At 46.8% G+C, this 15,782-nt stretch overlaps 1 protein-coding gene across 2 annotated transcripts; it reads left to right on the top strand.

Moving 5' to 3' along the window:
• The first annotated feature begins 437 nt into the window (after nt 1–437).
• On the top strand, nt 438–6,094 carry ZNF689 (zinc finger protein 689). Of its 2 annotated transcripts, XM_006103469.3 has the most exons (3): nt 438–943; nt 1,133–1,246; nt 3,326–6,094. In XM_006103469.3, exons 1-3 carry the CDS (start codon nt 739–741, stop codon nt 4,507–4,509), a joined length of 1,503 nt encoding a protein of 500 aa, XP_006103531.1. In that variant the 5' UTR covers nt 438–738; the 3' UTR covers nt 4,510–6,094. The 2 variants fall into 2 exon arrangements, with proteins under 2 accessions (XP_006103531.1, XP_023600564.1); XM_023744796.1 differs by lacking the exons at nt 438–943; nt 1,133–1,246 and adding an exon at nt 1,262–1,461.
• Nucleotides 6,095–15,782: the final 9,688 nt, after the last annotated feature.

Here is a 15,782-nt window from a genome sequence, read left to right as displayed (position 1 = left end):
ACAAATTGAACATAATTAAAGCATAGAAATTAATCACAAAAACAATATGCAATTATATGTTTCCCGATGGTTTTAGGCGATGGGGGTCGCAACCCACAGGTTGAGAACCGCTGCTCTAGAAAGACGCGAAAAGGAACCCAGCGGCTCCCTCGCTCAGACCCGCCCCTCCCTCAGGTGGGCAGCGCTCCGACCGCCGCCGGCTAATCCCAGGCCACCTGGAGGCTTTCCCGCCTCAAAACTCCGTCACCGACACCTGGGGCCAGTTTCCTGCCCTTAAACTGCCGTTGGCTTCGTTCAAACAGGCCGCTTTCGTCAGCAGCCAATCAGAACGCTCGATCTTCCACCGCCGCCCAATGAGCGCGTGGGAGAGGAGGAAAAGGGGCGTGAAGCCCAATCGCAGCGCCATCACACTTGAGGGCAAAGAGGGTAGGAAGCCGTCATGGCGCTCTGGTCAATAAAATCGATAGCTGGAAGCTGCCTGTGTTCCAGGCCCAGGCGGTGCAGTAGCAGCGCCGCCATTTTCGCCGAAAGCATCTTCCGGTGCCTTTCCCCTACGTTCGGGCAGGAGTTTCCTGAATAACAGCGAGAGGTTTCCGTTAGCCCCGCAGGCGGCCGATTGCGATCCCCTCCTGCCTGCCCTAGGACGTCAGTCCCGGCACCCCGAGGGCTCCCAAATCCCGGGGTCCGCTAGGGGCCGAGCCGGGAACGGGAGGTCGTGGCGCCGGCTTCTCTGGCCCAATGGCACCGCCTTCCGCTCCACGCTCCGCGCGGGGACCCGGAGAGGCCGGACCCGGCCGGAGAAGGGGAAGGAAGCCCAGGGCGGTGAAGTTCGCGGACGTGGCCGTGTACTTCTCCCCGGAGGAGTGGGGGTGCCTGCGGCCCGCGCAGAGGGCCCTGTACCGGGACGTGATGCGGGAGAACTACGGCCACCTGGGCGCGCTCGGTGAGGCCCGGTCCAATCCGCTTCCGCGGGGCAGAGGGGATGGGGGAGCTGGGCGGGGGGAGAGGGGGGCAGGGTGACCAGGGTCCTGGACTGCGACCCGGCTGTGTCAGTGCAGGAGGATGGGGGCTTGGCAGCAGATGCTCCGGGAACATATTTACCCGGAGTTATGAGCTGGTTCTCCTTCCCCAGGGTGCGCGGGTCCCAAACCAGCCCTCATCTCCTGGTTGGAACGGAATACCGAAGACTGGGAACCAGCTGCCCTGGATCCACAGGACTGCCCCAGGGGACTGATGGTCCAAAGAAGTGAGTGAAAATGCCCGTGGGGGGCCCGCAGCTGTGGTGACTCGGTCCAGAGTTTGGGTGGCTGTGACCCATGTTGCAGTTCTCCATTTACCGAGTTCCTTTTCACGGTTTCAGGGGACCGTTTATGACGGTGTTGGCTTGGTCCACCACAGAGATTCACTGTCAGCTTGAAGACCAACTACAGTGGAACCTCGGTTCTCGAACTGAATTATTCCGTAAGGCTGTTCGAAAACCGAATCATATTTTTCCATTCGAAATACTGTAAATTGAATTAATTCACTCCAGACTCCCAAATGATTCTGTTTTAACCTTTTTTATATACAGTATATGTCTAATGTACTGTTTAATCCATAAATATTTATAGATACTTTAAAAGCAAAAAAGACATGAAATATAAATGAAAATTTAATAAAAAGGAAATGAAATGTACAGTAAAATATGAAGATTTAATAATAACAAGCAGCAACAAAAGCAAAAAAAAAAAAAACCATGAAAATATTCACAGCACAATATCCTGAGATTTTAACAGTGGTAAACTGACTCCTACGTGCACATTCTCTCCTTTGTTTGTTGCACATGACCATACAGGTATCAGCTTGAAAGGGTTGTCAGGTGGAGAAGCAAATTGTTCATGATAGGAACTTTCCAGAACCGAGGTTTGACTGTGTGTGTAGTTCTCTATTGTGTGAATAGAAAAGCTACTACCCTCCTGCCTCCTTCCCAGGATCCCTGCCCCACCCTCCTTGGAGAGAGAACCTATACCTCTCTGAATTCTGTGTTTTGGTCGAAGGGACTTCATGGAGAACAGCTGCCTTTGTGCAGAGGCCTCTTTCTGACCTCTGGCAGGACCCCCATCAGTGCAAGACATACAGCACTCTCCTCAGGATCAAACAACGCTCTGATTAATGCCATTCAGGTAGAATGGCCCCAGATCCATCCCCAGGGGCAGATGGAACTGTCAGATTCTCTAAGACCAGGGCTATCTTTCTAAGATTCAGATCTGACCATGATATTTCCTTGCTTAAAACCATTCAGCCAGGTGTGGGTCAATGGTTGAGCTTCAACCCATGAACCAGAAGGTCACGGTTTGATTCTCAGTCAGGGGTCATGCCTGGGTTTTGGGCTCATGCCTGGGAAGGAGGCATCCAGGAGGCAGCCAACTGATGATTCTCTCTGACCATTGATGTTTCTATCTCTCCCTCTCTCTCTGAATCAATAAAAAAAAAATTAAAACAAAACAAAAACCATTCAGCCTGTAAATGGTGATGGAAATGGTGATGGAAAAATAATAATAAAGGGAAAAGAAAACCATTTAGCCCACCTGAAGTGCTGTTAGTTGAGTGTTGTCCTGTGCAGGGAAAGGTTGTCAGTTTGATTCCTGGTCAGGCACATACCTGGCTTGAGGGTTTGATCCCTAGGGCAACCTATTGATGTTTCGCACATCGATGTATCCCACCCACCCCACCCCTTCCTCTCTCTCTGCATGTCCTCGGGTGAGGATAAAAAAACTATTCATTTTTTGCCAAGATGGGTTATCAAATGGCCATCAGTTATACTAGTCACTTGGGGGAACCCATACCAGAACTATTTATTCACCTTTATAGATGTCTAGGAATGTGTGTGGTTTACTAGCCCCAGTGGATTGGGATGTATGTTTAGGTTTGAGAGCCATTGGGTAAAATAGAGTTCACAGTCCTTACAGCAGTGGTTCTAAGAGTGTGGTCCTCAGACCAGTATGGGCATCACCCTGATCATGTTACAGATGCAGACCTGCTGAATGAAAACTGGGAGCAGGGCCCTGCAGTCTGTTCCAGGAGCCCTCCAAATGATTCTGATCACAATAAAATTTGAGAACCATTGGCTTAGAGGGCCTATGACCTAGTCTCTGCTAGCTCGTACGTTGTTTCCACTTTCTACCTTATACTTACCTCTTCAAAAACGTTTAATTTTTAAAGTCAGCTTAATCTCCGAGAAACCTGACGGTTTTACTTCCCCAAGCTGGGTTAGGGGCTCCTGTAATTCTGTATTCTGAGTAGTAGTCCAGTATTTGTTAAATTAATTTCTCCTGTGTCCCTGTAGAAACCAGAACCAGAAAGAAGAATGGAGAGGAGGAAGTATTCCCACCTAAGGAGGCACCCCGGAAGGGGAAGAGAGGACGGAAGCCCAGCAAGCCCCGACTGATTCCCAGACAGACATCTGGGGGTCCCATCTGCCCTGACTGTGGTTGTACCTTCCCTGATCACCCGGCTCTCAAAAGCCACAAGTGTGCCCAGAATCTGAAAAAGCCTTACCCTTGCCCAGACTGTGGGCGCCGCTTTTCCTACCCATCTCTGTTGGTCAGTCACCGGCGGGCACATTCTGGTGAATGTCCCTATGTTTGTGACCAGTGTGGCAAACGTTTCTCCCAGCGCAAGAACCTCTCCCAGCACCAGGTTATCCACACAGGCGAGAAGCCCTACCACTGCCCTGACTGTGGCCGCTGCTTCCGGAGGAGCCGGTCCTTGGCCAATCACCGGACCACACATACAGGGGAAAAACCCCACCAGTGCCCTAGCTGTGCGCGACGCTTTGCCTACCCGTCCCTGCTCGCCATCCACCAGCGCACACATACGGGAGAGAAGCCCTACACTTGCCTGGAATGCAACCGCCGCTTCCGCCAGCGCACCGCTCTGGTCATCCACCAGCGCATCCACACCGGCGAGAAGCCCTACCCGTGTCCAGACTGTGAGCGGCGTTTCTCCTCATCCTCCCGCCTGGTGAGCCACCGGCGAGTGCACTCTGGCGAGCGGCCCTATGCCTGTGAGCACTGTGAGGCCCGTTTCTCCCAGCGCAGTACGCTGCTCCAGCACCAGCTCTTGCACACCGGAGAGAAGCCCTACCCCTGCCCAGACTGTGGCCGTGCCTTCCGCCGAAGCGGCTCCCTAGCCATACATCGCAGCACGCACACCGAGGAGAAGCTGCACGCCTGTGATGACTGTGGCCGCCGCTTTGCCTACCCCTCACTACTGGCCAGTCACAGGCGCGTGCACTCAGGCGAGCGGCCCTATGCCTGCGACCTGTGCTCTAAGCGCTTTGCCCAGTGGAGCCACCTGGCGCAGCACCAGCTCCTGCACACTGGGGAGAAGCCTTTCCCCTGCCTTGAGTGTGGCCGTTGCTTTCGCCAGAGGTGGTCTCTGGCCGTTCACAAGTGTAGCCCCCGAGTCCAAAACTGTAGCCCTAGACCTGCTATAGAGGGAACCAGTCAGAAGGGCAGTACCCTTTAGAATGGGAAGGACTGTCTTAATCATTTCATTTCATTGAGAGGCCAGAGAAGGGAAGGAGAAGCCCTAGGTCATACAGGGCAGGTTCAGAACGAAAACCCAGGTCTCCTGCCACAGACTGAACTTGAGTACATTCTACCACCCTGGCTGCCTTACTCTGTCTAGAACAGATGGTCCCCTTAGGAGAGGTCACATCATTTGGTTCAAGTTTAACAAGCTGTCCAATCCTAAAAGAAATTGTGTGTGTGACCATCAGGGTAAAATGTCTCCCCTTATACTTCAGGGGCTGGCTGCCTTTCTAATTTGCATATAGGGCTCCACCCTTCCATGCGTCAGGAGCATCCTATTTATAGGTGGCAGGATCTTCCCCACCTCTGCCTCTTCCTTCTACCGGTGTGGCCCCCTTTTTACAACACTCCTGCCAAGTGGTGTTCTACTCTTGCTTTAAACCTCCCTTGACAGGGAGGTCACTACCTCACAAGGCAGGTCATTTCTTTGTGGGATAGCTGTGATCTTTAGAGGGTGGTTAAGTGCCGGACTCCTTCCCTGTATGCCTTGCCCAGAACATGTTTAATATTTCCTCTACGTGGCAGCCGTTCAGGTTAACAGCATTTGGTCAATCATTCCTAAAAGATAGGGTTTCAGTTGCCACACATGATCTGCAAACATGATCTTCAATGTTCCTTTTAAAGGGTCATACAAAAATAAGCCAGCACCACAGTGTATACTTCCTTGGTCTGGACTTGTTTTAACAGCTCTAGGTTGCATTGGATTTGGGAGGAGTGGCAGCCTGTACCTGGGGTTTACTGGGTTGGAGACACCCCAAAACCTAAGGTTCTTTTTTTAAACCACATGCTGTGAAGCTAAGTCTTCTGCACTCTGTTTGGACAATTGGTTCAAGTTGGGTCTGGGACATAAGTTCAGCGAGTGGTGGGACAAGACTGATCTTAAGGAAAAGCAGGGGAGGCATATGGGCTAGCAGCAAGAGGTGAGAGCCGGACCAGCTTGTACTTGGTCTGGTGGGTTTGGATTGGTTCCATGCAGCCAGTGGTTAGAAGAGCCTAGATTTCACTTCAACACAGAACCTTCCATGAGTCCTCAGTCAACATTTTTTTCATAAAATGAGGTGAGGCCATTCAAGGAGGGTAGAAAGTTAGGTGATTGCATACAAAACAGAAAGTATATAGTCATCAAGTTGTGTTCATGCCTGACCCCTCACTGAAGCCCCACAGGTAGCAATGTGTCTCACTTAATCTTTGATAAGCCTCCAGGGCACCCACCCCAAGGTAGGTGCTCAGTAAAGCTTTACTGAATTGAATGAACAGGCCTATCGCTGCTTTGGGTAGCTGCACCAAATTGGAATTTCCAAACCTGACTCGTCTCATTACAACAGCTAGAAGGGGGCATCCTACCACTTTAGTTCTGATCTCAGCCCCGGAGTCGGGAGCAACTGGGAGCACAGCTTTTGTAATGACCTCTGTTCTGGTGTTTAGCAAGTTCCATTGTAACTGTTTCTCCTTGGATGATGAGCTACCCCAAGGTAGGGTCAGACCAGATTGGATCTCATTAAAATGTCTATTGAATGGATTATGTTCCTTGTGGAATTACTATTTATAAAATGTAAGTCTAGTTCCTTAACCAAGTAGAAATTTTTACAGTTCTGATGGAGACCTGCCCTACCCTAGCACAGACCTATTAGATGACTGCCTAGCCCCCGTTTTAGAACTGGCTCTTTTCCCTACTTTTATCACTAGGCCGGCCTAACTATTTCTTCACCTAGCAATTTATAATTTTCTTTGGACCTGACTGTAACTCATTAATACTTGGGAGCCATTGGTGGCCAAGTTCCAGTAAGTGGTCTAGAGTGCAGAGATGAGAGACAACTTCCCAGGTTTCCTAAAGCACTTCAGTCCCAGGGCCCATTTGATGACCAGCTGTATCCTTCCAGTAATTTCCCCTTCTGCTTCAGGTAGTTTGAGTTTCTTTTACTTGCAACCAAAAGAATTAACTAATACACAGTCCCAATATGGGTTAATCTCCCATCTGCCTTTATGCCTATATATGAGCTATGAAGAAAAACTGGTCTCTTCTGATCTCCAACCTCAGTTAAACCTTCAGTGTCACTAAGTCTTCCATCTATCTTGAGCCAGTGAGTACCTTCTTCACCAAGAAAACAAGGTATTAAATAGGAACTCCTTCAACATTCCACTCCCCACTCTGACTCCAAATTTACCAGTGAGACCACTCTTACTTGCTTCCATCCCACCTCAAGGAAGTCCCTCATGCCCTGGCCAGTGTGGCTCGGTTGGTTGAGTGTAGTCCTATGTACCAAGAGGTCACTGGTTTGATTCCCAGTCAGGGCACATGCCAGGGTTGTGGGCTCAATCCCCAGTAGGGGGCATGTAGGAGGCAGCCAATTGATTCTTTCAAATCGATGTTTCTCCCTCTTCCTCTCCCTCTCTAAAATCAATAAAAATATTTTTTTTAAAAGCCTCTCACATGCAATGCTCATCAATATACTGTGCCTGGATTTCATCAACTGCCCCCTCAGGGACTTTGCTCCATCTATTAATTCTCTCTCTCCTCTTAGTTTTATTGTTTTAGAGTCCCTCTCTTTTCTGGAACACACACACCCAAGCCTACAAACATGCTAAACTCTATCTTTAAAAACAATAAAGAACTTTCCCTCTGGCCTCTGTCCCCATCTATTTCCAGCTAAATTTTTTTTTAAATATATGCTTATTGATTTCACAGAGGAAGAGAGAGGGAGAGATAGAAACATCAATGATGAGAGAATCATTGATTGGCTGCCTCCTGCACGCCCCCCACTGGGGTTCAAACCCGCAATCGGGGCATGTGTCCTTGAATGAAATCGAACCCAGGACCCTCCGGTCCACAGGCCAACACTCTGAGCCAAACCAGCTAGAACTTCAGCTAAATTTCTTGATGCAGTAGTCTGCATCAACTGGATCCATTTTGCTTATTCTTTGCCTACTACAATAGTATTACAGTCACTTCGTTGTACATTTATGATGTCCCATGTACTATGTTAGACACTTTATGTGCATTCCAATCTAATTTTGATAAGAACTGCATAAAGTAGGTGTTGGGAGATGCTCCTCCATGGGTGTCTCATGTTGCTACATATCTTGCTGAGTATGCCCAAAATGCAAGGCCCTGCCCTCAAATTCTCAGGCATTAGCCAATTCCAGACCTAAAGCCCCACTGAATGAGGGGAGGCTGGGTGCTATTGATGAAGGACCATGTTAACATTGGCAAACATGCAGTAGGTCTTCCCAGCCTTTCCCAAATGTATCAGCAGTCATTCACCAGGGTGGCTGGGCCCTGAAGAACTGGGCATTGGATCTAAATTGCTTCTAATTCTTAGAGATCAGGTGTGTGCAGAAAAGGGCTACTCAGCAGACTGAGATCACTCAAACCCTCCACATTAAAAAAAAAAAAAAAAAAAGCAGCTCATCTTTAGGACTGGCATTTGGCTCACTGTGGGAGATAAATTCTGAGCCCTTGGAATATTTTGTCTAATTGGAGTGTTTTTGAATGCTGGAGGCCTTGAGCCATGCTGTACCAGTCTGACCAGATAAGTTTATCCTAACAATGTGATTAATGGTGAATGCCTGTTTTTGCTCGGGGAGGCTGAGATCAGGGGTGTAGGCACTCCCTGTCTATGTGACCGACTCCCAATAAAAATCCTGGACAGCAAGGCTCAGGTGAGCTTCTCTGGTTGGCAGCAATTTGTATATATTATCACAAATCATTACTGGGAGAATTAAATGCACTTCTGTTCAACGCCACTGGGAGAGAATTCCTGGAAGTTTAGGCCTTCTTTCTCTGGACTCGGCCACATGCACCTTTTCCCTTTGCTGATCTTAATCTGTATCCTTTTGCTGCAATCAACCATAGCCTTGAGTATAACAAAAACAAACAAACAAAAAGGCAAGGCTCTGGCCACTCTACCCAGGCCATTTCTCAGGATTGTGTTCCCAACAAGCAACCTTGAGGGAAAGGTGATGTGTCTATCTGGTCAAAGAGTAGCTTACTTACCACTTACTATACAGCAGCAGATTCCCCAAGCTCATTGTTCCTCCCCTATAATACAACTCACCGTGTACCTACCATCCATATGGGCCCCCCATGTTGCCTCTGTGGAACTTAGGGGCAAAAAGAACGAATGCATACATGATGCTGAGGCTGCTTATTGAGCCATGAATCAGATCTTTTGTGTCTCACATAGGAGGCTCTGGTCTTCTGCCAGCATCCATGAAACACTTACAGACTAACTTGCTAACTTCTAAGTAGGGTAACCTCAAACTGCACACCCGATGGTTGGTATTGGTTCCCTATAGTAGAGGAGACTGGGGCTCAGTGATATAGTAATAAGTAATCTGCCCAGGATCACATATCTAGTAAATCTAAGGGCTAGATCCAAGCCAGTTCTCACTCCAAAGCCAGCTGCTGTACAACTTACTACTCCCTTAAACTGTCCCTTAAGATGACTGGTAAGTTAGTTAACAAATCAATACTTCAGTTTTTATCTTGATTACCTCAGTTTTCCTATTTAACCTCTCTTGTAACTTAGCTTTCATGCCCCATATTCTTCTCATCTTCCTGGTGCCTCTGGAGCTTCCTTCTCGTGTGTACATGTGGGAATTCCTTCCCAGCATTTTTTGAGAAATGTATGTTTTCCCAAATCCCAAGAAACTGGAAAAAATCACCAAACAATTAATGTGATACACCACATAAATAAAATGAAGGCTAAAAATCACATGATCATATAAATAGATGCAGAAAAACCTTTTTACAAAATCCAGCACTTCTTTGGGATAACTCTCAGCAAAGTGGGAATAGAGGGAACATACCTCAACATAATAAAGGCTATATGACAAACCCACAGCCAACATTATACTTAACTAAAATCATTTCCCCTAAGATCAGGAACAAGACAGGGATGTCCACTTTCACCACTCTTTTTTTTTTTTTATTGATTTTTTACAGAGAGGAAGGGAGAGAGATAGAGAGTTATAGAGAGTTAGAAACATCGATGAGAGAGAAACATCGATCAGCTGCCTCCTGCACATCTCCTACTGGGGATGTGCCCACAACCCAGGTACATGCCCTTGACCGGAATCGAACCTGGGACCTTTCAGTCCGCAGGCCGACGCTCTATCCACTGAGCCAAACCGGTTTTGGCCACTTTCACCACTCTTATTCAACATAGTACTGGAAGTCCTAGCCACAGCAATCAGACAAGAAGAAGAAATAAAAGGTAACCAAATTGGAAAGGAAGAAGTAAAACTCATTATTTGCAGATGACATGATTCCACCCAAAAAAAAAACTAGAACTGATAAATAAATTCAGTAAAGTATCAAGATATAAAATAAATATCCAGAAATTGGTTACATTTTTTAAAATATATTTATTTTTAGAGAGAGAGGAAGAGGGATAGAGAGATAGAAGAAACATCAATGATGGAGCCATGGAACCTCCATGTGGGGTTGAGGGGACAAGAAGAGATAAGCCAAAGAACTTACATACTTATAGGATCATGAAGACCTGGGGGCGGTATGAGCTGGGAGAAGGGAAGTAAAGGAGGGAGAAATGGGAGATATCTGTAATACTATCAACAATGAAAAATATATTTAAAAAAAAAAGACACATCGATAAGAGAGACACAATTAGTAGGATTCATCCTGTGTAGGCCTGGCCTTCCCCAGCAAGCATGTGAACTAGCTGATATAAGACAGAGAAACCAGGTTGATCAACTTGAATTACCACATTAAATTCCTCAGCAAATCTGTGGATCCTCAGTTACTTTGGAAAAATCCCTGACGATGGCTCCCAATTCAACGTTAGTTAGTCCAGGGAACATAAGAAATGAGAGGCTTCACGTTTGGATCCTCAGAGGGTCTGACTCTAATAGGTTCAGGGGAGGAAGGAGTGGGGAGAGGTTAGGAGAAACAGGGAAGTCCAGGGAGAGGAGCAGAATGAAGAAGCGGAGGGCACAGAGCGGGTGGGGACTGTGCAGTAGGGAGAACCTGGGCACAAGACGGCTGCCACATGCCCAGAGACAACGAGGGCAGGGGAAGGACACAGGCTGGTTCAGAAAGGAGAGAGGAAGATGGTGTTGGAGACAGAGGATGGTGAATGGGAAAAAGGCCCCAGAAGCTTTTTTGTTTTCTTTCAATTATTTGTCGGTCTTGGTTAATCTACAAGTGATATTTTGTAAAGTGGCGACTTTAGAGCCTTTTTTAGTTTATTGGGGTGACATTGGTTAATAAAGTTATATAGGTTTCAGGTATACAATTCTACCATACATCATTTGTATATTGTATTGTGTGTTTACTACCCCAGTGACTTCAGAGTCTTGAATAGGTTTGGAAGTCTTCAGGTACCAATTAAAATAGGCATCCCATTCTGTTTACTTTTAGAGCCATGATCTTCTAATTTAGTTCTGAGAAACACAAGTTTGGGGAGGTCACAATTCCCTGTAATGGTCACTGGAGTTCTAAATTACTTTTGGTAGTCTATCCATTTAGTTAAAATTATGTATGGGGAGGGACCATAGTTCTTTTTTGTTTGTGTTTTTGTGTGGCAGCTTCTCATTGGCTGGGTTGTTGCTGGGTAAGGAGAAAATCTTTCTTCCTGCTGGTATATGTAAAGCAAGCAGGTCAAATTCAAAGGCTAATATGGGCCAAATAAGCAAGGTTTAAGTTTATGTGGGCCGCAAAAAACAAAAGCTTCAATTTTCATAGAAATGTAGGTTTATTTCAATAGAGACATGCTGAATACAAAGGGCTGAAATAAATGAGTAATTGTTAACATAAAATACCGTAATATGCCCTAACCGGTTTGGCTCAGTGGATAGAACGTTGGCCTGCGGACTGAAGGGTCCCAGGTTCGATTCTGGGCAAGGGCATGTACCTTAGTTGTGGGCACATCTCCAGTAGGGGGTGTGCAGGAGGCAGCTGATCGATGTTTCTCTCTCATCGATGTTTCTAACTCTCTATCCCTCTCTCTTCCTCTCTGTGAAAAAATCAATAAAATATATTTTAAAAAATACCGTAATAGAACATTTTAATAAAAATTAATATTTTTTCTTGAACATTAACTTACCAGACACTGAATAACTGCACAAATTAATAAGTGCCACACAAATAAACGTATTTTTCTTGTTCTCTGAAAGCGAAATATTTCCTGTTGCGCACACCAAACAAGTCAGTCCAAGACGAATGATGTGGCAATCGGCTGCTTAAATATTTGCTGCTAGTATTAGTGGAGAGAAATGGTGCGCCTGTGTGTAAGGTGCATAAGTGAAATGAATGCAACACGGTTATAGGTCATTAGGGAACATTATAGATCATTATTAATAATTATGTATAACAGGATATTGTGAAAATTAAGTTACAAAATTTTTATCAAAACGTTTCCGACATACTGTTATATTGGTTGGGCTGCAAAAATATTCATTGTTGGCCGCGAGTTTGACATGCTTGATGTAAAGTAAGTTGCAAAGTGATGCGATCCCTATCTTCACTGCTTCCCGGCTCCATTTTGAATCAGGTTTTCTTTATTGTTTTCACAGACTAAATAAGTTGTTTCATCCACACAATGAAACACTATGCAGCCGTTCAAAAAAGAAGCAGTCTATATGTGCTGAATTTGCAAGATGTGAGAAAAAATGCGAAGTGAACAGTATTCTTTTTTTTCTGGCTGCTGGTCATTTATTTTCCATTTGGTACAAGGCACACGGTTATGGGGTGTCAGGAAGGCTTGAATGTGGCTTGGGTAGTAATGAGTGGGGCTCTCTCAACTTCCTTTTTGGTGTTTTGCCATTTGACATGAAGGAACCCAATGGTTCTGCGTGCTGCAGCTTGCTAGTCTGTGGGGTGGAGTGAGGAGGGGAAAGGGGCTAGCGGAGGCGGGAGAGGAGCTCAAAAGAGCCTAGCGCCTCTGGAAGTCTGGTGGCGGGTGGTGGCCGCTCAGGATGGGGCCCACCTTGGCTGCCAGGCTGCTGCTTCCTTGTGGCTTCCTGAGCCAGGTCACAGGTAATCATTCTGCTGGAGACCTGGGGAGATTCCAAGTGCTCTGGGGACCCCAACACTGTGGCCATGAACACAAGAGTGGACTCCCCGAAAAAACAGCTCGCCCACCAGTGACCTGGGCCGGCCTTGGGAAGACCAGGGTGGCGGGGGGTGGCTTCCCCAGGGTACTTGGCACTTCCCCGGGGGCTGTTGCTGGTAGTGGAATCCAAGCAGTCCTGGTGGCCATAAGCCAGCCGCTGAGGGGATGGCCCTGCTCTTGCTTGTGTGCTGGTGGAAACCTTGGTGGCGACCCCTCCAAGGCCTCAGCTCGCCATCATGGGTGATGGGAATGGGGGTGCTAGGCCATGGAGTCCATTTGCAGAGGAGACCATGGGAGGCCGCTGCATGACTAGGGTGGGGGAGTGGGGGTGGGGGTTGGAGCGGAGGTGAACAGTGTGTTTAGTATACTACTTGTGAAAAGAAAAAACATAAGATATGCTTTTCCACACCTAACCTGTCTCAGGAAGGACATAAGAAACATAACTGAAGTTGCATCTAGGGAGGGGATGGGGACTAGAGGAAGGAGACCTTTTTATTAGTTGAAGAATACACATAGGATATGTTCATATATCATAAGAGTAAAGCAAAATTTTCACAAAATTCAACACATCTGAGCAAAATCAAGAAACAGAATGTTATTAGCAAGCACCCTAGAAACACCCCGGGGTAATGAATTATCCTGATTCCTTGTTGTGCTGTTGTTGTGGTCAATCCTCACCTGAGGACATTTTCCCATTGATTTTTTTAGAGACAGTGGAAGTGGGGGAAAGGGGAGAGAGAAACATCTCACACTGATTGGTTGCCTCCCACACCCGCCCCACCCAACCTGCAACCCAGGTACAGTGCCCTTGACCCAGAATCCAACCCGAGACCCTTTGGTGAGCTGACCAGCGCTCTAACCATTGAGACAAACCGGCCAGGGCTGTCCTGATTTTTAATAGCTTGAATTAGTTTTCTATTTTTATACTTTATGTGAATAGAATCATATATAATATACTATTTTGTGTTGATTTCTTTTGCCAACTCATTTGCCTACAAGATTCATCCATATTATGCATGTGGTTGTAGACCAGTCTCATTTCTGAATAGTATTCCATTTAATGAATATCCCATAATTTATTCATTCTACTGTTGTGCATAGTTTGCAGTGTTTAGCCCTTGCAACTGGTGTTACTGTGAACATTTGAGCACGTGTCTTACAGTAAACATATGTATGCATTTCTGTTGGGCATACACCTAGAAGTGGAATTGCGTATGCAATTAGTAGATACCGCCAGTTTTCCTAAGTGGTTATACTAACTTACACTCTACAGTAGTGTAAGTGTTCAACACTTGCAAGACTTACTTTCGATTGTATATTCTTTTTAATTTGGGTGTATTATGAAATAGAATGCAAACTTACATGAATTTTAAAGCCATGCCATGTCTTCAAAGTGGTTCCACTGCTGCGGTGGACAGCTTTTTGTTACACCTCTAGAACTTGCCTTCTCTGCTCTTATGAATACTTGGTTGGAAATGCTTGAAAAACAGTTTAAGAGATGACCGGTTCACTTCCCAGTTTTATTACTCATTTATGAGCCATAATTTGAAGCCAAGTTTTCTGATCAAGACAGGGTACTGATGGAAATATAATTACAATTACAACTATAAGCTCGTATTTATTAAGTACTTATTTTGGGCAGGGCTCTACACTAAGCGCTTAGCTAAACCTGGGAGCCAGAAGATGATTTTTGTTAAAGAAAAAACCCACAGGCCCCAAATGGGACCTCGTGCTAAAAATCCATGATACCAAACCTAGATTTAATACCTGTTCTAATTGCAGTTTCCACCTCTCCCAGAAACAATCTTGGTCAACCAATATGGTATTTTCCGGTCAATCACCAGTGAGGTGATCTGCCAAGTGGGCCTTTCTTCTTCCCTTCGACCCCGCCTCCCCCTCAGCCACCCCTTCCACCAAAAGAAGAAGAAACCTAAGAAATAAAAACCTCCCCCTTCTCTTCCCACAAGATGTCCTGGCCCCAAAATAATAATTTATTTTCTTGTTAATAGCATCCCTGCCCCAATCTTCTTCCTATAAAATCTACATTTGTCCTGGCCAGTGTGACTCAGAGGTTGAGCATCGACCTATGAATCAGGAGGTCACAGTTTGATTTCCGGTCAGAGCATATGCCTGAGTTATGAGCGCCATCCCCAGTGGAGAGCGTGCAGGAGGCAGCCGATCAATGATTCGCTCTCATCATTGATGTTTCTATCGCTCTCTCCCTCCCCCTTCCTCTCTGAAATCAATACAAAAATATATTTATTTTTTTAAATCTACATTTGTACAACCCTTGGAGTGCCCTTCTAGTTACCAGATGGGGTGATGCCCCATATATGAATCACTTAATAAAGCCAATTAGATCTTCAAATTTACTCGGCTCAGTTTTGAATCCAACTCTGACCTGGTGATCAGTCACCTGGCCTTTCTGTCCCTCGGGTTCTGCGTCTGAAAAAGGGAAGACTTCTGTGACCGCTGGGCATGGGCCCAATCAAATACCCAACGGGCACCTGCTCCCGCAGCGCAGCTGGCTAGGGCTAGGCCTGCAGGAGCACCCCGAACTGTGCTGGGACCAGATCCCCAACCCACTCCCACCCCCTATTCGCCTCAGTTTTCTTTTGTCCTTCGGTTTTGTTTTTTTAAATAAGTAAATACCTTCTTTATATATATATATTTTTAATTGATTTCAGAGAAATTATTTCAGGGAGGAAGAGAGAGGGAGAGATAGAAACATCAGTGATGAGAGAGAATCATTGATTGGCTGCCTCCTGCACGCCCCCTACTGGGAATTGAGCCCGCAACCCCTACATGTGCCCTTGACCAGGAACTGAACGAGACCTCCTGGTTCATAGGCAGACGCTCAACCAGAGCCATGCGGGTTGGGCTCTCCTTCGGCTTTTATTCACCTCCTAGTCCCGGACATCCAGACCTGCCCGTCAGAGGCTGCACGAAACCAGCAGAGGGGAGTAGCTTCAACCGGTCAAACCCGACCTCAGCCCCGGGGCCCTTCACCCTCAGCTTTCAGAGGCCGCCCGGGGCGGGGGGGGGGGGGGGCAGTCGTGGCCGAGCCCCGCGCACCGTCTCCGGGTTTCTTGCTGGGGGTTCCCCAGGCCCGGGTTGGCCCCGGGTGCGGAGAAGG

Source organism: Myotis lucifugus, unplaced genomic scaffold, assembly GCF_000147115.1.
Source record: "Myotis lucifugus unplaced genomic scaffold, Myoluc2.0 scaffold_486, whole genome shotgun sequence".
Classification (NCBI taxonomy): Eukaryota; Metazoa; Chordata; class Mammalia; order Chiroptera; family Vespertilionidae; genus Myotis; species Myotis lucifugus.
This window is presented reverse-complemented; position numbering and strand designations above follow the sequence as displayed.

What these genes read in the sequence shown, in the direction of transcription:
- ZNF689 (XM_006103469.3), top strand. Translation starts at nt 739, where the DNA reads ATGGCACCGCCTTCCGCTCCACGCTCCGCGCGGGGACCCGGAGAGGCC. An exon ending in CGGCCACCTGGGCGCGCTCG is followed by an intron (nt 944 to 1,132) that starts GTGAGGCCCGGT and finishes CTCCTTCCCCAG; the next exon opens with GGTGCGCGGGTCCCAAACCA. An exon ending in GGGACTGATGGTCCAAAGAA is followed by an intron (nt 1,247 to 3,325) that starts GTGAGTGAAAAT and finishes GTGTCCCTGTAG; the next exon opens with AAACCAGAACCAGAAAGAAG.